General features: G+C 40.1%; 1 protein-coding gene across 1 annotated transcript; it reads left to right on the forward strand.

Moving 5' to 3' along the window:
• Positions 1-7,868: 7,868 nt before the first annotated feature.
• Positions 7,869-20,863, forward strand: kcnk4a (potassium channel, subfamily K, member 4a). The gene is made up of 8 exons (XM_023811535.2): positions 7,869-8,123; positions 8,815-8,935; positions 9,586-9,844; positions 12,341-12,458; positions 15,055-15,215; positions 15,598-15,784; positions 17,533-17,669; positions 18,085-20,863. Exons 3-8 carry the CDS (start codon positions 9,656-9,658, stop codon positions 18,712-18,714), a joined length of 1,422 nt encoding a protein of 473 aa, XP_023667303.1. The 5' UTR covers positions 7,869-8,123; positions 8,815-8,935; positions 9,586-9,655; the 3' UTR covers positions 18,715-20,863.
• The last annotated feature ends 863 nt before the right edge of the window (positions 20,864-21,726 follow it).

A 21,726-nucleotide genomic window follows, 5' to 3' on the forward strand; every position in this document is an offset into this window, starting at 1 on the left:
GGCCATTGTTATTAAGTCATTATTTTCAGTAATTCTTGAACTAGCCATCAGTTCATAGGTATGTAGAGCTGCAGGGATTTCTGTTTACCTGACACTTTTTTTTTTTCCCCTTAGATTCTGCTATTTAGGTAACATGTGGGTAGTTGTAGGTTTACTGTGTTCAGCATCTCCATTATTTCAACAGCGGTGTGTCTGTATCTCCATCTTTTTATTACACATCCTTGCATTCTCACAGGCTCCATTCCATTTCTAGTGCCTGCTCCTCCATATTTAGTGTTTCAGTGAATGCAAATAGCCTCGCCTACTTGCACACACCATTATTACAGTTCTGTGGAAATTGACAATAGGCTATGGTGTGAATACAGTGAACTGGCTTTGAATGCAGGTTGTGAATGGTAATTCACTCAAGACATAGCCTACTGTTGGTATCACATAAATACACTAAAGCATCTCTTTTTTGTGTGTGTTTTGCTAATACCACATGCTTTGCAGTTTTCTTGTGTTATATTCCTCATACTGTTCACTTGTCTGATTCTGTCTCTTAATATGTAGAGATGATGAGCCTTGGATTTCTCAGGCTTTGTCCTCCATCCTTTCCCTTTCAGTCTCCTCTGCCTCTTTCCCCACTAATGTGTACACTTTGCACTTCTGAGCATCTCCAGGCTAATGGTGCTTGGGAAGTATGTCGAAAATCCTTGTTACTTTGGGCTGCCATTATTTGGGGTCAGATATCGCTTAAAAGTAGGCATGATAACTCAGCAGTAAACAGTCTATGTAACAAATCCCCTGTAAGAGAGGGGAGATGTGTTATTTGGCCAAAAAATACATGGAGACTAGCTTTGCTAAGTAGTTTAATGGGCTTATAGTGGCTTTATTACTTGTCTCCATGGGGATCAGATGGCTGTCAGCTGACGTAAGCTATTGTTCCAGCTGTGCAGTTGCCAACCATTCCATAAACTCTTAATTGTTTATTTGAACTTAAATCTGCACTTCTATGGTCCAGCGCTGGCGGTGAAGGGAAACAATCCTTTTCAGTAGCAGACTGACACAAACTTCACCACGCTAATGCTGTAGGAAATTAAAGTATAATTATATGTGCTTTTCTATCTTCTCTGCATTTTCTAATGTGTCTAAACTACATATAAAGCGTGACTCATTGGATGCACGTGGGAAGTCCATCCATTTTAACAGCAGCTTTATCCAGTGCACGGCGTGAGCACTGGATTCTGTCCTAGAAAGCACAAGGCGTACCTGTCAGGGAACGATCCATCATGGGGCACGCGGCTTGGAAATACTAATCTGCAGGGTACCCAGAGGGAACCCATGCAAACACTCCATAAACGCAGAGCTGGAGGTGGGAAACAAGCACGACCCTGGAGGTGTGAGGTCACAGCACTGGCACATGGGTGCTGACCACAGCTGTGTCTGTAAACGTCCAGTTATATTGAGTCCGACTTGGATCCTTGAATAATCTGCAGTTTAATAGGTAAATTTAATGTTTGTGACTTCAGATGTAAGCTCAAATCCCTCTGTGTCAAATTTATGACAATTTGGACTAATTGCTCTATATTTATCAAAAGAATAATATAAAAGGTATAAATGAAGGGTATGTCACTTTTTATTTGTACAGTATTTTCTCCTTGTTAAACTGTTATTAAGCATTGGGTCGAAGATACAAAAACTGGCAATATTCCAACATACCTGTGGACAAGAACAGATCAATTAGCCCATATAGTTTAATGAGCCCACCCTGAATATCACAATCTCTGCACTCATCACTGTGGCATGTAGTTTTCAGTTATTGCTATAATAGGAAACAAAATGGAAAACAGACATTATGGATGATGTCTCATTCAGATTTAAATGCTGTTAATCCATTGGATAATGAAAGATTTTATGTAATGCTCTTGTTTAAGGGTAACAGAATTCTGCCAAACGTCTTAGTTATGGACTATGTGTGGTGGTGTCTATAGAGTTTTTTGTTCTGCATCATTGATGTGAGCTGTATTATGCTAGCTGTACTAGCAGACCATACGAAGTAGTGTGCGAAGATACTTAAAAAATCAATTTCCTTCCTGAGAAATTCATGCATCATCAAAAACGGTAGAATGGGGCCTTTCACAGGAAGGCTTTCACTGAAAAAAAGTCTTGGAAAAGATTAAATATTATCCCTTAATACACTGACCCACCCACTCTCTCCCTGTCTCTTAGACTATCCATTACTTTCTTAATATATATGAGTCATTACCTGAAGTTCTGTCCATTTCAGGCCTCTATGTCAGTTACTCATCTCTCTTAGTTCTATGAAAAATACCTGTGCTTGACCATTTCTCTTCACAGCGACCGTGAGCAACACTAAGAAGCAAAGGAGAAGGAATGAGGAAGCCATCAAAGCATATCGTCTCAAAGTTAACCGATCGCTCTGAAGACAGAATAAGTGAGTACTTACTTTGTTTTATACTGTGCAAATTACATCAGTTTGTGCAGTCAGTTCTCTGAAGTACATTTGTATTTTAAGGAATATTTTTTTAATGTTTAATTCTTCCTCTTGGTGAACAAAGACATCTGCCGATGGTGTTTATCATGGGTAGGTCAAAGATTTGAGTATTGTTGAGATTCACTGGGTGTGCAACTAGACTAATACTAAGTATAACCAACTTAGAATTAGGGTTAATGTTTCATTAACAATCCATTCAGTGTAAAACTCCATATTCAGGTTGATGAACAGTGGCTTTGATTAAAATCACAGCCCAAGAGGACATTTATATAGTTTTAATTGACCATTGGAATATTGTTAGCATATTAGAATGTTCTTTTTCCTATTTTTTATATTTAAACAGAATGTCTTTTAATAGTTTTAAAATATTTCATTTTTGCCATTATTTGTATTAATTAAATCTGTTTGAGGAGATTAAACAGTGGTCCGGTTAATATGTTGCATATTTATGGGGGAAAAAAAAACCTTAAATTTAAAAACTTTAAAATCTAAATACACAAAAATTACATCCATATGCCATCTTCCATAATTTATTAGAAACGTTTGAAGATATGCATTAGCTTTACAATCCACATTAGTCATTACACATTAGTCATTTTACAAGTGCAAAGGAATGTATTAATTATTTTCACACATTATGCAATGATATGTTTCCCATTTAACAATTTAAATAAAGCTATGGTCATTTTTTACTTCAAAACACAAGTGAGAAAAAAAGTAGTGATTTCTCGTTTATAAGCATATCATCAGTTAGATTGAAACTGAGATCATTCAGACCACAGACAACTAGAGGAAGGACATGAAAGGGAAATGACAGATTATTTACAGATTTAGAAATGTTTGGAATGTAATGAACTTTTATGCCTTAAAAAAACCAATGTGTCAAGTTTTCTAGTCCACATATTATACTCTTTCACCTTTCAATTAATTTCACCATTAATAGAAGGTGAACTGGACAGGACTTGGCCAATAAAATAACCATGACTAACTGGCAAAAGCTGCCCGAATACAATATGCAAATAAATAGGTCCCTGTGAAGATGACTTATAGATGATGGTTTGCACACAAGTGGCTATTCACTCAGTGTCATCTTGATTGAAAACAAATAAAGAAATATATATAATGAATATAGCACTAGCATTGTATTTGTATTTGCCAGTTGTATTACTTTTAAATTTATGTTATCTGTGTTTCTTGGCATTGCAGAGGTACATATATCTCTCTCGACACGCCATGACATAATTCCACTGGTCAGGCCTTTTATGTATCGACTGGGATGAGCACGAGGGCGGTAAGGATAGGAAGAGCCTTGAGATGGAGAAGCGATAGGGGCCGAGGAGCTCCTATTTACAGCTGCTCAGTGTCTCCAGAAACAGCAGCCGCTTCTATTCTCCGCAGACTAATAGAACCAAAGGGCTAACTCCTCCATTTATGGCACCATGTTTCACTGGATCTCTCTGCAACTCAACTCCGCTCAAACATTTGCCACCTGAGCCACCTACACCAACACTTGGTACACTTGTTATTCATAATAATTTTCTTAAAATTCACTTTTATCATGCAATACCTTACAAAAAAAATTCCAAGTACTTAATAAGCTGTATAGAAGAATTATAGAATAAATTATATACCAAAGAATTGTTTTATTTACAAAATTTCTATAGTTGGTTATACTTCTAAAAGTAACACTATGGCTTATACTTTAGTGAATAAAGACACTGGTATTTCTAGATAAAATGTTACTTGGAATGTTAATGTAAGTATGTATAACATGTATGGAAAATGTCTGTTTGTGAAATGAGCAGTTAAAATGAGCAACTGTAAGATTAGTTTTAATGCAAATCTGTAAACTTAAATTTGCATGTGTAATATAATTTTTTTTATATTATTGTCTTCATAATATATTTTGCACAAATATTAAAATGCATACAAACAGTATTATACAAACATTTATACATTAATACATATATATTGTATATAACCTGCAGGGGGCAGTGTGTAGCTCAGCATGTTATGGATCGGCTACTGCGGCTGGTAATGGGTCAGAATCCTTTGGTTGACAGATTAATCATATTATCGTTGGGCCCTTGAGCAAAGCTCTAAACCACAACTTGCCGAGGGGTCCTGGCTGACCCTGGACTCTGACCCCAAATGTCCCCCCAGTGATGAGAAAAGTACCTCTATTCTATATGCCACTTGCATAATGTATGTAAAAATATGTAATATACCTTTTCAAGCAATGGACTCTTGCATTTGTACTAGTGTGACATCCTACCCTCATATGCCCTTTAAAATGGAGGTTCTCTGTGTTAAAATAATGAGATTCATCTGCATCCATTTTTATTTGAGATGAACTGTGCATGGCGAGAAGGGAAGTATTTGGCCCCCAAGATATGGGGCCCGTGGTTTGTGTGTCTGCATTACTGCCTAATGGATGAAGTCAAGACAAACTCTTTTGTTAGGATCGCTCTGTCTCAGGCTATGCAAAGGCCTGACAGCATGACGCGACGTTCCCCATGGGACCATTACTATCGCTGGTCATTTCATTTAAAAATCAGTTGAATCAGTTTCTTCTTCTGTGGTTTGAGCTTGCAGGATCGTCAGGACATTCACAGATCCTTTTGCCTGGAACTTACACCTTCTCACCCATATTTAAAAACCACTGAAACACAGAGGTTAGCCCGTTCACGAAGGCTGAGAATCACGCCTGAGGCCTGCAGCAGTCACACTTATTTATTCATTTTCCATTTAATATTTTCCCCTTAACCTCATTTAACTGTTTGACATCTAGTCACAGTAAACATTACAGAATGTTCAGTAATCAATAGACTGTCTCATTTTAATGCACCAAAAAGTATTTGGTTTTATGCATGTGTGGGTTTTGAAGAAGTGAATGCAGAAATTAAACTGTAAAGGACAAGTGATAAACTATATCATAGTGGGAGAACATCATTGTTATTATTAACATCATTGTATTAATAACATCATTGTTATTATTTCTGGTCTATTTACAGTGAATCATTAGTCACAGTGGGTGTGACATTAATCTACATCCACAGACTTTCTACCCTGCTGATTATTTTGTATTGTATTGTGTTGTTGTTTTGTAAGGTTTAAATTAACCACCAGTAATATACACTTATTCTGCATGATGATGAATCAGAGAGATGAAGAGACCAGTTGGGAGACACAGACAGGCAGTGAGAAACAGGTCAGATGGGAGTGAAAGGTAAACATCATGGGTTTTATCATTTTACCTTGAGGTATAACATCATACCTCAATAAGAGGGTTAAAAGATTTTTTCCTTCAACACTAAGTACAATAGTCTTATTCTGTCTGTGCATGAGAAATAACGTGAAAATTTTACAATTTTTCTACATGTCTCTCGTGTTCTGACTGGATTGGCGTAACCCTTATCCCTAAAGGCATCAGAGCTTCAGAACAAAAGAAATTACTGGCATGTCCATTTTACATTGTAATGTATTCAGCCACATACAACTGGGAGCATTATGGCACCCTCCAATATGAGCACATGATTGGATTTCAAGGGAGTTCGGGGTGCAAATGGGCTCAGAGCGCCATGCTGGGGGTCAGGTGGAGCCCTGGATCTATGGGTTTATGGTGCAGAGAGAAGAGGGCATGGCAGCGTCGTCACTAGCAACAAGAAAGCCAGTGAGGCGTGTAACGTTGACGTGTTTTACACTTACGGACAAAAATAAAAATGTTTAACAATCACTAATTAAATCCAAACAACATTCACTGTTTCCAAGCTGAATTTAACCAAAGGCCTTTGGGTTAAAAGTCGTTCACATGAACACTACTCTCTGCCGCATTAATTTCAGTGCTATAAAGCCCTGATAGACATCTGCTGAGGACAGTCACACGCCAATTATGTGCTGACTAGTCAAATCGATATAATGAAAAGCAAGGAGTGGCATGTCGGGGGGGGCGGGGCTGTGGTGCCTGATGGCAGCAGGTAGGAAGGATCCCCAGTTGCACACTGTGGCGGAATGAGCAGGCAGCTAAATGTTCTCCAGGACAGCACCTCCTGAAATGGACGGAATGCTTCATAATATTGTACAATAAACAGATATATGGGTCTGGCGCCTCATCCAGAGACTTAAGTCCTACTTTTTCCAGAAATGGCTTCAGATCACTGATAGTCAAACTGAATGACCATTTGATAAAATTGCATGGATGCATGTATATATTATGCATTCACATAAGCGCATTATTATTTGTGATGTTGTTATTACATGCAAGCAATATAACAGCAATATAACACCTATACATTGAATATGACAGTAGAAATATTTAATATGCCTACAGTGACTCAGCAAGAGTCACTTTCATCATTTCATCAAACAGAAATGTTTTTTTTGCTATATACAGAGTAATATCCTTATGATATACGTATACATTTGTACTTAAAAGCATAGAAACATGGATAAATTTAGAAGTTATTACGTGGTTTTCTAATTTTACAACAGCTTTGGTCAAAGGGCTTTAAAGGTGAGTGAAGCCGCAACAGTCACATAGCTGAGCTTGACCACTTTTTTCAACTTCCATAAAAGTAGCTTCATAAGCAGCACTGCATTCACACCTCGGTAGAGCCAGCCCAAGCTGTCTCCGAGGCCAATTTACACGGCAGCCCCGCAGCAAACAGCCATCATACTCACCTTCCCTTTCTGATGTGATGTTTGACTATCTGGACAGAGTAGCTACTGAGTGCCCCTCCAGATGGGCAGTGCTCACCACTGACAGACTGATAAATGGCACTCATGGGGGGGGGCTTTTCCACATATTTGCCATTTTCCCCTCTACGCTTCGGCTTCTTTTTGACCTTTTTTAGACTGTGGAGTTTCACGGCCTTCGCCAAGCGCACTGACTTCATGCAGTTTGGCTTGGGGGTTATCAACTCTGAACATAATTAATCCACGATTGTAAGAGGCAATGGTACGAGCGACTGCGAGGCGGCTGAAGCATGAGACGAAATGGAAGTGGCTGGTATATTGAGCCCGGCGGTGGGCATTAGCCTTGTCACAGACAGAAGCAGAACAGACACGTTGCAGACACACACAGTATAAACATCCCCGCTGATGATGACAGGCGATGGCTTGGGGCTGCAGTAGCAGTCACGCTATATTTTGGGTCGCGGGATAAAATATTACGTATATGCGCACAGAGCAATGGCTCAGACAAGGAAAACAAGGTAAAACTCCCAAGATTACCATCTCGGCCCGAAGGGGGGTGGGATGATGTGGCCCAGGAGACAAATGTACTCTAGGAATAACAGAGGGAACGAACAGAGAGGGCGGCGCCCTACCACAGTATTTGCAATGACCCTCCCTCTAGTTCTCTCTCTCCTGCACTTTCTCTCCTTACCTCCCTCCCTCTCTTCTTTCCTCCCTTTGCTTTTTTTTGGCCTCCCTGTCTCGCCTATCAGAGTTAGGTTGATGGGGATATCTCTATCGTTTCCTTCATGGGATAGCCTGTGCTCACATACAGGGACACACACAGTTGTGCACTCACACACGTGCACTCTTATGAGCGGCTGTCGGAGAGCCAGGCGGCTCCACACCCGGATACGCTGACAGCAGGATTCTCCCCATCGTTAACGTTGAGGTAGGAGATGGCTGGGCAGCCGCTCTCCATACACTCTTTTCCAGTGTAGGACTATTATTTATTAAGCAGGAACATGTACTGTGCATGGTTGTCATGTATGTGTATGGTGAGTTAAAAGAACCATTAGTTGTGTGCCTGTTCTGTTTAGTTACATTTTTTTATGTATTTTTCCATCGACTGTCTATGTCTGTCTATGACGTAAAATATTCACTATTGATTTCCCTGACAAATTACGTAGCTAAATCAGACTATTTTATATGTATAGTTGCGTAATGTATATGTGTACTATATGTACATATGCACAGGGCCTCTGTTATAAGAGTGTAATGAGTTTTGGACAGTTAGCTATGCCACTTAACTCCAACAACAGGAGGTAGGTGGATAGTAGGGAGACTTGCTAGCCACTTTGATGATCCTCAATAGCTGAACAAACTTAGTGCCATGATTCTGTTGAGCTCTGCTGAAGGCCAGTGAGCCGCCACATTCACTGGATTCCCTAAGAAAACCAAAGAACCCCTGGTCTGTCTCACAGTACTGATGTCTACTAATAATCTCTAATGATGAAACCTGGCTTTGTGCACAGAAGTGCTGTTTCATTGTTGTTCGTTACAGGTTCACTCAAATGCCTTAAGTATCTGCTGGAGAAATGCTTAGAAAAACAGCACTGACGGTTCATTCCCTCTTCTCCAAGTGTCCATCAGCCAGAGTGGCGATGAAGAAGGCCCTGGTGCCACCTCTCCACAAAGGTACGGCTCCAGAGACTCTATCCTGAGCCACAGAGACAGAGAAAGCTGGAAGAAGGAAAAAGAACGGTAGGCAACAAAGGGAGCGCGGGGGCTGTAATTACAGTAACTCATTCACTAGTGTTGTTGTTTTTTCATTTTCCAGACTGAGTTGTCTTGACCAGTGTTTCCCAATCCGGTCCTTGGGGACCCCCTAGACAGTCCATGTTTTTGCTGTCTCCCAGCTCCCAGCGCAAAAATGTGGACTGTCTGGCAGTGAGCTTGAAAAGAGCAAAAATGTGGACTGTCTGGTAGGGATATGGGAAGGAGCAAAAATGTGGACTGTCTGGTAGGGATATGGGAAGGAGCAAAAATGTGGACTGTCTGGTAGGGATATGGGAAGGAGCAAAAATGTGGACTGTCTGGTAGGGATATGGGAAGGAGCAAAAATGTGGACTGTCTGGCAGGGAGCTCAGAGGGAGCAAAAACATGGACCGACTGCAGGTCCCTGAGGACTGCATTGGGAAGGACTGGTCTAGACTTATATCCACCATTTGTTCTAGTTTGCAGATTTGTGAGTATTCAGGAACAGGGTTAATGTGGAAGAATGGTGGGGAATTTGTTTTGGACTGATTTCTATGAGTCAGTGTTGGGTACTGGGGCTCGGGACTCCAAGTTTATGTCTGTGTTCCAGACACCGTGAGTTCCACTATAATACGACACTCCTGTTTCTTCTCAAGTCTTGGACCAGAGCTTGCAAGCAGCCACAGCAGTTGGAGTGTGACTTTGGGCCTGAACCAGGGCGGGGCCATGCGCTGCTCCACTCTTATAGCCATCCTGGCGGGGGTGCTACTGTACCTGGGACTGGGCGCTCTGGTTTTCCGCACCCTAGAGGCACCACTCGAGAGCACACAGCACAAAAAGCTGCACGACTTCCGTGACGCCTTTCTGCAGAACAACTCGTGCGTCAGCCAAGAGGGACTGCAGCTTCTCATACAGGTAAACACACGCGTCGCTGTGCAGCTGGACTTAGAACAATATGGGACGCTCAGTCCTTCTCATCCATGGATGACAGCTAATAAAACTGTAGATTATCAACATTTAGGAGTCATTACCTAAGTTAAACCTTTGGCAAAGGATAATGTTGAGTGTTGCTACCGTATTGCAACAGTACAGATAATTGTTTTTCATTGTGCTCCTCGACTTAAGATGGGGTTACGTTCAGATGAACTCATCATAAGTGGAAAATATTTTAAGTTGAATAAGACGTGGTAAATAAGTAAATAAACTTAAATAAATAAACTCCTGTCACTGAATAAGTAAATTAATTAATTACTATAGCTAACTGGATATCAATAATTAAAAAGTAAATAAACGAATAGTTTATTTATAAGTTTATTTGGTTAATCACATAAAAAAATAAATACATTTATTAACAAAAACAGCATTCAACACATTGTTAAACACTGTATTAGATGTTTACATTTGTGATCTCTACAGACACTGGATCGTTGTCATTGCCCAGCATCAGTAGAAAGTATCAAACTGCGTATATCATTAGCCCAGGAATAGATTAAAATTCAAAGTTTGATGACTACTGAATGTACATCACTCTTGCACCATTGTAAAGTCTAAATTTCACAAGTCAAATCATTGTAAAGCAAGGAGCACCTGTATTAGGGGTGGGTGATATGGCAAAAATATATCGGTTTTTCATGTTTATTTTTACATGTTTTACAACTAAACTAATTCACCTATTTTAAAATATAGCTCTGAAAGGTAACAAAACCTAAAAGAAAAACAGTAAGTACAATAAGGAAATTTTATTTATGAACTACATTTCAAGAACACTTCATGTTCACTGAAGTGCTGCACAATTCATACAATCAAAACAAAGACATAAAAAAAATAAAAAAAATAAAACTAGTCTTAAATAAAACATTAATATGGAGCCCCAGAAGGGACCTTTGGGAAAAAAACAATATATATATATATATTATTTTGTGTGCACAAGATACTTAAGAGCGTTTTTTTTTTTGGTCCCCGGTCCATTCAGGAGCTCCGTAGATAAATACCCCAAAGGGAAGAAGTGTAAAAATAACAGCTGAACATACTGAGCAAACTCTTGCAGGTGTTTTCTTTTGAGATGGTTAAAAAGGTTTGTTGTGCTGCCGTCCAACTTCCAAACCTTATCTTTGCAGATTTTGCAAATAACTGTTGTTTGTGCTATGTTGACTTTGGAAAATCTGAATAAGTTCCTTATTACTGAGGTTAAATTCTTTTTAGGGAGATCGTGGAGACATTTTAATCATTCGTGATATAATATCTTCAAATCTCACACTGTATCTACAATGAATCATTCAACATCAACTATAACAGTTGCAAAGGCCAAATTGAAGCTCACTCAGGACCTCAGCCATTTCAGTTAAAAGGGTGCTGGCAGAGAATGCTGTACTCTGGAGGGAAAATGGAGGTGACAGGATTCACCACAGGCCTGCCTGAAAAATTTACAATGCAACAGCATCAGGAAAACACAGTGTTTCTCAACCCGGTCCTTGAATACCCCCTCCCAGCTCCCTGCCAGACAGTCCACATTTTTGCTCCCTCCCAGCTCCCTGCCAGACAGTCCACATTTTTGCTCCCTCCCAGCTCCCTGCCAGACAGTCCACAGTTTTGCTCCCTCCCAGCTCCCTGCCAGACAGTCTACATTTTTGCTCCCTCTCAGCTCCCTGCCAGACAGTCCACATTTTTGCTCCCTCCCAGCTCCCTGCCAGACAGTCCACATTTTTGCTCCTAAGAGCTGGCAGGGAGCAAAAACATGGACTGTCTGGGTGTCTGTAAGGACCAGTTTGAGAAACACTGATGTAATAGTAGGTGTCTGCAGAGTGTGAACTATCAAGCAGGCCACAGGGGGTCAGCTCAATACTGCCAGTGTCCTCTGTTCAGCCTTACCAAGGTCAGTGATGAGCTTCAGCAAAGCCACAAACGCACTAGCCAAAACACCTGCAACCACGGGTGATGTCATGTAGTAGAAGTTGCGTCCATGCAAACGAGAGAAGTCCACACCCTCCCTCCTGCAACAAATGATAAAGAGACCAAACTGTTCATTTCTACAATTGTAAGAAATGCAATAAGTTTGAGAACTGAAGGAATTCTAATAAGTACCAGCCGTCAGTGAGCAGATGCCTTTTAGCAAATCACAATAATAAGCAAATAATGGTAATGTTGGTATGCAGCCATGGCCATAGGCAGGATTTTTCTAATACAGAGATCAAAAGTGTCAGCCCTTCCTATGTGTGCCCAGCAATGGATTGTGGCTATTACAGAAAAAAATACTGAGGACTTGCCCTCTGTTTCCTCAGCGGTAGGTATGGGCAGATATGAATCCATGTTATCATCCAAAGTGTTTTGCTGAGGGACTATGCTGAAGTATGCTTGGTGAATCCCTGTCTCTCTTAAACACCAGTTTCCCCTCTTGTTTTCTGTCTATCCCAGCATGTGGTAATTGCTTTAGGAGCAGGGGTGGATGCCAGCAACAACTCATCAAACTTCACCAGTCGATGGGACTTGGCCAGTGCCTTCTTCTTTTGTGGAACCATCATCACGACTATTGGTATGATTCCATAATGTAATAATGACCAATAATAAAAGAATTATGGATCAAAATATGTCAGAAACTATAGTGGCAATTGAGTGATTTATTAACTTAAAATTACTTTAATGAGGGTTAGAACTCAACCCACAGATATTTTTATTATACCAGAAGTTAAGATGGGAAACATTTACACAGTAGTATATACATTATTTTATAGAAGCCTTACTACCTTAAGCATAGCCCTTCACAAAGCTCTAAAATGGAGCAAAGCTATCTATCTTTCTCTGGCTGTCTGATATATGCTTAATAATTCCTGACTAACTTCCAACCAATTAACCTGGTCAAGGTTGTTTAGGTCCTGAAATATTATGCCTGGACAAGATGCCAGTCCATTGCAGAAAAACAAAAACTCAATATATAATTGTATTTTCCGGATCGAGAATACATATGATTTGGGGTCTATATTTAGCATAATAACTCCAAAAGTATTTGAGGGATCTTTTTCAAACTTAGCAGACACACTGTATGGGTGACGATCTGGTAATGTCCTAATTTTGAGACAAACTGCTGCTTCATGACAACAAATGGAAGGGTTTCTGCAGTAGACTCTTGACCATGTGAATGAGTAACTCAAAAAGTTTTTTTAATACTTCAGAAAAATATGGATGATGATCTACACCTGATCCCGCAGACGCAGCTCTGGTAAATCTTATTACATTAGTCACACCAAGTTGGGCTTTAAATAAAGATATTTTTTAGAGAGGTGGGGAGAGTGTGTAGGGGGCTAGAGATTGTAGAAGTTGCAGGATGTGGGAGGTGTAGGGATTAGAAGGGATGGGGGGGGGCAGGTGTGACGGGGCCATCCAGGGAATACTTTGACATCTTAAACGGTATCTATTTGGCACTAGTTGAATAAAATTAGAAAAAAATTGCCAGTTTCTATTGACCTAGGAACCAAAAAGTAACCCATTTCCAGTTATCTCTCAGTAAGTCAGTCATGTTCATCCTCTGTTGTAGGCTTCTAACAACTCTCATATTCTCCTAAGGTCTGTTTTAAGCACAAAGTAACAGCAAATAGTAGTGCAAGGACTGCATCACTCAAAAGTTCCATGTCTCTGGGAGTGTTTCTGCGACTAGTGAAGGTCATTAGCTTGCAGCAAAATGAGACCAAGGCCTACTGTGCTGTGGTTAAAACCTCTCATTCTTCTTTGTATTTAGTAGGTGTCTGAATGGCTTCCGACTGGGCAGCATATGGTGGGAGTTACTACGTACTCTGTAGGGCACATTCAAAGTGAGCCATGCCCTAAGTGTGCATCCCAAAGCTAAAGACAAAGGCTATGTCTGAGCGCTTTCTACATTAGTTGTTGGACTGCTGCTGGTGGTCATTGCAGGCTGAAGGGCATGTTTTTGAATTGAACATTCCTTTCAGAAAAGATTGCCAGCTTTACCACACCAGGTGCCATCGGCATCTGGAATTACCCGGTCCTAAGATCAATATTTGAGAACAGTTTACATTTCAGTCTTTGATCACTGATGTGAGGACCAAGGTAAGGGATTAACCATGTGATAATGTTGACCTGCCTGAAGTCAATGCAAAATTAAACAGGACCATTTTTGTTCTGAGCAGCAGAACTACAGGCCTAGAGACAAGCAGGCTAACTTGCAGTTCCAAACTGCATATGATCGTGTGTATTTGCTGTGTTATGGATGGGCATCTCGTCTAGTGTTGATTCCAGCATTATAATCCCTGGAGACCCTGAACAGAATAAGCTGATTGACAATGGAAGGATGTATGGATTTCTGCTATACTGAATAATCTACTTTAAGATGAATGGTATTTCTGGTGCGTTGGTCAGTTTAGGGTCAGCTCCTTCTAGGGTAAATCAATATTACAATGATGTATGGTTGTTACAGCACTTCACTGAACTCACCACATCCCTTCCAGTCTGCTCAAAAGGCATGAGCAGCATTGTCAGTGATATCTGACTAGCCCTCATTGTTGATATTAACTGCCACTTTGTCTCTCTGATCATTCTTGAAAGATACATTTCTAGGTGTACACATTTACTTATGATTTCAAGAGAGTGTGTCATTCCCCAGATTATCTGCCCAAAACATGGAACCCTTAAATGTCATCACCACAACTTCCAGTTTCACCATCTAGACAACCTGTCGAGCCTATTGTACCATAACTACAAAGCTGGGTCCTCTCTGTCTAAATCATTTCCTTTCTGCCTTTTCCTTTCACCATTTTTTCTTTTGCTGAAATTATCAGTAAGTATAACACTTTGTTCTATACCCTGCAATCAAGTTGTTAAGCTTTACTTTAGGAATAGGTCCATCAGTTTAGGGGAAATGCTTCTGAGTATGCAACATTGTCCCCATTAATAAAGTTCACCTAACACTATTTCATCAAGATACATTTTGCATGATTGTGTATTGATTCCATTACGGAAACACACTTACTGAAGCTACACGGGTTAGGCACTTCGCTCCAAGGTTCTACAGCAAGTCTTGTCCTAGATCCAACAACTTTCTGGATGTGGGTACTTCTGCTTAGCTACTACACTGCCTGCTGCCTCGATACTGTACTCTTCCCTCATCCCTGTATCAGGCTTTGGGCATATCTCTCCAAAAACTGAATGGGGGCAGCTGTTCTGCATCTTCTACGCCCTAGTGGGGATCCCCATGTTTGGCATACTTTTAGCTGGAGTTGGGGACCACCTCGGGACCTTGCTAAGGAGAGCCATCGGCAAGATAGAGACCTTATTCCTGGTGAGTTGCAGTTTTTTTTTACCATTAATAAACACACACAGCAATTACCGATTTACAAGCAATTTACTATATATTAGGGCACCTGTGGGGCAGCAAGAGTAATAATAGTAATAGATTGTTTCAATAATTTTGATTATTGATTGATCATAGCAAACAACAGAACAATCTGTCGTAGAGTCCTTTGACACCTTCCACTCCCCCACCCAGAAAAAAGTCACCAAACAGTGAAATCTAGTTTGTAATATTTTAAAAAAATTTAAATTCTCTAAAATTTAAGAAATTAGTGGAGTGATGTGAAACAACCGTGAAATTATTATTTGGTGTAATACTTGGCACACTATATAGTTCACATCCCTTGCCCCTTATGTTCTCTATCTTTTAGAAACGGCGGGTCAGCCCTACAGTTGTTCGCATCATTTCAGCGGTCCTGTCCATCCTGCTGGGCTGTGTGGTCTTCTTGTTAGTTCCGACCATGGTGTTTCAGCAGATAGAGAACTGGAAACTTCTGGAGGCAGCCTACTTTGTGGTCATCACCCTCACTACTGTGGGCTTTGGGGACTATGTAGCAGGTAGTGGGATCAAAGCTGCTTGTGAACTTGTTGTAATTGGTCCTGCTGTTACTGACAGACAGTAACAGTAAATAATAGACAATGAACAGTGACAGTGCACAGTGAACAAAAGAATGCTCTGTGAATGTGTCTAAGTGGTTCTGGTCCATTCTTCCTCCACTTTATAAGACGACTCGTTGTAGAGTCTGATGGCTGTTGGTAGGAACAATACATTCTAGGAATGAATTATTGAGGAAACACATACAAATGTTATAGAGATAAAAACTAACTAAACTAATATCACTCTTAACTAGGACAGATATTGAGTACAGGCAGTCCCTGGGTTAAGAATGTACAGTACAGTACTGTAGTTACTTTTATTATTACTGCATAATTATTATTGTTACTATGAACTGTATCATTATTTGTCCGACACCTAAAAAATCGACTTAAAGACAGATTTAGGGAACAGATCGTAAACTATGGACTGCCTGTATTGTAGATTTTGGTTTAGCACCCTTTAGGCAAAATCTTGATACGATATCAGCCAGAGATACTGAACAACCATGGCTCTACTGGGATGAAAGCTGATGCTGTTTACTTTCTTTACATTTTGAATAGAAGCATGTTGCTGGGACCCATTCATTAAGACAAGCGTACTGTGGAGAGCCTTTGTAAACACTCCTGTATCACAGCTGTTGTCATTTCCAATGTAGGACTTGTGAACTTTCTTTAAAGCTTATCACCACTGAAGTCTATAGAAACAACAAACACCTCCTGGTTTGGTTTCTATGGTTTATCACATAAAAAGTACATACTGTCCTTGGATTATGAACTTACTGTAAATGTGAACAAATATTGTGGTTGGCCGATCACTTAGATAATGCTAATGTTAGGTAATAACAGGGTACTATGACATTCCAATAGTGATTAAATATGTGTCAAAGTAATTAGGGTAACGCAATATAAAGTACAAGTCCCATTAAGTCATCTGCTATACCATGGTGTAAATTACTTAACCCTAGTTGCATGTGGCGTCCCTCCCTTCAGCAGCATTTTTGCTTTGTGACAAAGTTTACCTGAAACAGTTCATCATAATAATCCCTTTATCTCTGAGTGTAGTGTAAGGTCTCATTGCATATAGTACAATACTATTTTCTTTATTTGCTTTCATAGAGCTGATAACAGTGATATAGGAACATTTGTTTTCGATTAATATTCCTGCTGTCTATGACCTTAGATTGGAACCTATTCCACACCGTGTAGAGAATAAGGCTTGCATAATTTATGTGAATTTATCCCAGACTATATATGGAATAATCTAAATCACTATAAACAGATATGGTCTCAGGCTACACAGCAGTACAGTTGATCTTCCCACATCCTTACTGTCCCTATTATAGTTTTGATATAACGTGTGGTTGGCACAAGGAATTAAATAGGATTTTTTGAGAGTTTTTAGGAGTTTTACAAAAGCTACAGAAGATGCACAAAAAGCTAAGTAACTCATAGATGCACAAAATATATGTCCAGTGCTGCTGTGGAGGATGCCAAGCGTGTTTACGGCAGCTTCTCACGTGACATCTCACAGTGGTCTTTGTATCTCACATTTCTCGTATCTTTTTGCTTTTCTTCTTTCTCATGCTTTCTTTGCTTGCCAAAGGGTGAAAAATTTTATGCGGTTTTCCAGATCTCAGAGTGTTTGCACCTCTAACCCCCGTGATGTGGATGGGTCAACTGAACATTGTGGTAAACTCTTTCTGTCCCAGGTGCTGGTGGAAACAATCACTCTGTGTACAAGCCTATGGTGTGGTTTTGGATAGTGGTGGGCTTAGCTTACTTCGCCTCTGTCCTCACCATGATTGGGAACTGGCTGAGAGTGCTGTCCAAGAAGACCCGAGCAGAGGTGAGTGTCATGGAACTCTGCCTGTGGACAGTGTTAATTTAGCTTTAACGGCACAGAAAACAAGAGCTTGATAAAAGCTAGGATAGAGATACACCACCGTTAAATTTTTTTAAAAAACACCAGTACATTACAGGAAGCTGCTAGGTTAAAGACGTCCAACTTACCAATAACTCATAATCATGAATGGACCGCCATAAAGCCTATCATAAAAAAAATGTGGGTTAAATACAGTGATTCGTAATAATGAAAGCACAGCGGACAGCGGTTCATTGCCTCAAAGTACAGCACAGTACTGTATAATTACTATTATTATTAATTACTATTTTTATTATTATTTACTGTATTATTATTTTCCCAACACCCTTTCCTCTGTTCACATCTCACCCTCCCTCCTTGTCTGTCTCATCCCCTCAAGATGGAAGAACTCAGGGCTCATGCCACCGACTGGACTCAGAACATCCAGAACATGTCCGTTGATTTCCGCATTCCCAACCCCCTTGACCTCAATGACCCCTTCCAGCGCCGCCGCCGAAAACGCCGCCGAGGGCCTCGACACCGTGGGGCATGGCAGAATACGGTGGGCTATGAAGATGGTGGGATGGCTGGCGAGAATGGCAACCTGCCCAACAGTCAGTCGGAATCAGGGTCATCTTCATCCTACGAATCGGGATCTGATGAATCAGGGTCCTACTCCGACGGTTCTGAGAAGCTGGACCCAAGAGAGACCCAGATGGATTCTCATGCCAATTTGGCACCGCCCCATTTCTTTTCTGGTCCCCTCAGTTGCCAGGCTCTGGACTACTTTGGGGAAAATCTTGCCTACATTGACGAATCTTCAGACGCGCTGAGTGAGACAGTAAAGATGGACTCCCTCCTTGATCCTGACTGTCCCAACCCTGTACCTCCACGCAAGCCAAAGCGCAGACGCCTCAGACGCCTCAGAACCTCAATAAATGAGGACCTGGAGAGGAAGGAGCCGAATGGTGACATCCAGCCTCCATCCATCCCGCCATCGCCACCTCCCCAGACACAGCGGAGAGACTGATAGGTGGATGTACAGCATTTCAGTTAGAGAGGGTAACTCACCTGGTACTTCACCATAATCACTACTCTAACACTGACAAACACATGGGAAACAAAGGAACTATTATCTTTCTTTTTTAGTGTGCCTCTCCCACCACTATGAGCCAGACATGGATACTGGTTTTCAATGAGTTGAATGTGGATTTAAAATGAAAATTCCTACCGTGTGTACATGTTCCTGTGTGTGGATGTGCAAAACTGTATGGTAGGTATGATTGTGAATCTCAACATAGGAAAGTAAAAAAAAAAATGAAAGGGATCTTTTAGCCTTTCACACCAAATTGCTTATACAATCTACACCAGGTTTGAAGCCAAGCTATGTGGTGGGATGTCTGATCTCATCTTGTTTCATTTAATTCAGTCTAATTTTCTTCTATATAATGTTGAGCAACAGAATTCCCCTCAACCTTGATGTCTGTAGGTGTTTGGACCTGTCCTAACATGAAGGAAGATTGAAATGACAATGTGGAAGCTTAGCAAGCAAAGAAAGAGATGGGACATTCATGTAATGCTTCTGAGCACCTTTAACCCAGAACTGCTGTGCCACTTCACTAGCCTGTATTCCTAATGCTGTGTAACACTCCCCCTGCTGGAGGCCAATGTGTAAATGCAGCTGTTTTCCTGGTTTGAATAGCAGATATTTTAATTCAATCTCCATCGCTTACCTTCTGTAAACTTCTGCCTTATTTAGATTTATACATTTTAGACTTAATGATTTAAGATTAAAACTTAAATTGAGTCTATAAATTCAAAGACAGAGTAAAGAAATTTTAGGAGTTCCAGGTTTAAGATCAGAATTTCAAATTGCAATTCAGTGTTCTAGTACTGTCACATTTTTTTACACTGGAGATGACATTAAGCCATATATAATCCAATGCTACTTCTTTTACTGCTGTTTTTAGAATGCTCATAAAATATGTGCATGCACATATGCATATGTTCAATATATAAGTGCATCAAGACTTTTGGAAAACATAATTTCTTTCTAGTGACAGTGGTGGCCTAATGGTTAGGGATGTGCACTTGTAATTGAAAGATTGCTGGTTCAAATCCCCACCTAGCAAAGCACCACAAAAGTTCATTGAGCAAAGTGCTGCCTCCAAGTCCTGCTCCCCAGGTGCTGAATTAGATGCCCCGTTATGTCATAAAGTGACATATAGGTGAAATGCAAATGACACACTTTGTCATTGTACAATGTGTGCTATGGTGTGTCAAAAATGACAACTAATCACATTTGCTTCTTATAAAACTTTGTCTTTTCATTCTTTAGCGTTTGACTCTATAAAGTAGTATCAGTGTCTGCATCAGTTCTTATTAATATGATCATATTAATAAATATCAACCCAGGAACCCAGGAAGTTTAAATGTCAGTTTACCAATCATAATTCACCCTTAACCAATATGGTCTTTGCAGTGTTTGTGTTAAAAATTCAGGTTAATAAAAATGGCAGTACACAGTGAAGAAATTCTCCTTTATAAATGATACCCAGAATGTCCAAAATGATGGGCAGACTGAGTGTGTCTGCCTAAATTCACACATTCTATTAGCCATATTGTACACATAGATGTGCCACATGAACCTTACCCAAATCGTGAATGACAGACTAGAGCCGGTAGCATCACCTTGCATCAGATATTTTCTCTGACACAGGAGGTTTGCTTCAGCAATGTTAGATCTCATGGGGGAGACAAAGTGAATTGCACTGTTTCTGTTCTATTGGCATTTGAGTTCCTTGTTTGGCCAACCCTGTCTTTGCTATCCATGACATACAAATAATGGTTTGCAGGACCCTGAAAATACAATCATCATTTTATGTGCTGAGATACAAGTACATAGACATCTTGCATCACAACGTCTTGTTTGTGAAAACACACTTTAATATAAAAAAAAAGCCAGGTTTCTTAACATTCAAATAAACATCCTGAAATGAAAACACATCATATTTTATATCTATTATTCATCTAATTATGACTAAATATAACTATATGCTATGACATGTCACTTACTGGTGAAGTTCTGAATTGTATGGCACTCTTTATTGTATGTTTGCTTTTCAAGTTCCTGTTGAAAAATAAATCTATGATATTGTTTTAATTCATTTAATGGAAAAGGGAAGCTAACATTGTCTTCTTTGCTTTTGGATAACAAAATTCCCATAAACCTGCTTATATAACCAAGTACAATATTCAGGTCAGCTTCATGGTGCACAAATTTGCTTGTTTGCTGTGATATTTATTACTTTGCAATATTAATCATCAAAATACTGTTTTATTCAAACACAGATTTCCATTTTTAATTTAAAAGATTTTAAAGGAAAAGATGCCTATTGCTTTAAAATGTATTCTACACATCCTCCGATCACTTATTGAATATAGCCATGGAGGACTCCAATGTCTATCCCAGGCAGCACAGGGCAGGGAAACACCCGGGATGGGATGCCAGTCACACACACACACACACACACTATAGGCAGTTTAGAAATACCAATTCAACTAACTGTACATCTGTGGACTGCAGGAAGCAAATGTTACAAAATACCTGTGTAACACAGGACGAACATACAAACTGCATGCATGCAGGGCAGTAGAACTACCAAAGGCAGCCTATCCAAGGGCAGAGAAAAACTCTGGATATCAACTATTTATTTCACCCAGTTTTGGCAAATCCATCCTGGTCTTTATACAGGTTTCAAGTCAAATTAATTTAAGGTTGATACTGCATCCAGGGTGTACCCATGTGTTGTACCCAGGCACTTGCGCGACACAGTCCAGTTGTTGGATAAAAGCTAAGTGGCTGCATATAACCCAGCAAATAACCCAGGTGACAAAATCTCTGCTATGAAGCATGGTGGTGACTGCCAGCTTAAGTGGCTAAAAGCAGTGAACAGTCAGGGCCTTAAGTTGAAGCCAGAACCAATATTCTCCACAAAGATTCTGCACAGGTGTAGGTGTATGTATTTTCATTCATTCGTAT

This window comes from Paramormyrops kingsleyae, chromosome 10 (assembly GCF_048594095.1).
Source record: "Paramormyrops kingsleyae isolate MSU_618 chromosome 10, PKINGS_0.4, whole genome shotgun sequence".
Lineage (NCBI taxonomy): Eukaryota > Metazoa > Chordata > Actinopteri > Osteoglossiformes > Mormyridae > Paramormyrops > Paramormyrops kingsleyae.

What these genes read in the sequence shown, in the direction of transcription:
- kcnk4a (XM_023811535.2), top strand. Translation starts at nt 9,656, where the DNA reads ATGCGCTGCTCCACTCTTATAGCCATCCTGGCGGGGGTGCTACTGTAC. An exon ending in AGATAGAGACCTTATTCCTG is followed by an intron (nt 15,216 to 15,597) that starts GTGAGTTGCAGT and finishes TCTATCTTTTAG; the next exon opens with AAACGGCGGGTCAGCCCTAC. An exon ending in CCAAGAAGACCCGAGCAGAG is followed by an intron (nt 17,670 to 18,084) that starts GTGAGTGTCATG and finishes CATCCCCTCAAG; the next exon opens with ATGGAAGAACTCAGGGCTCA.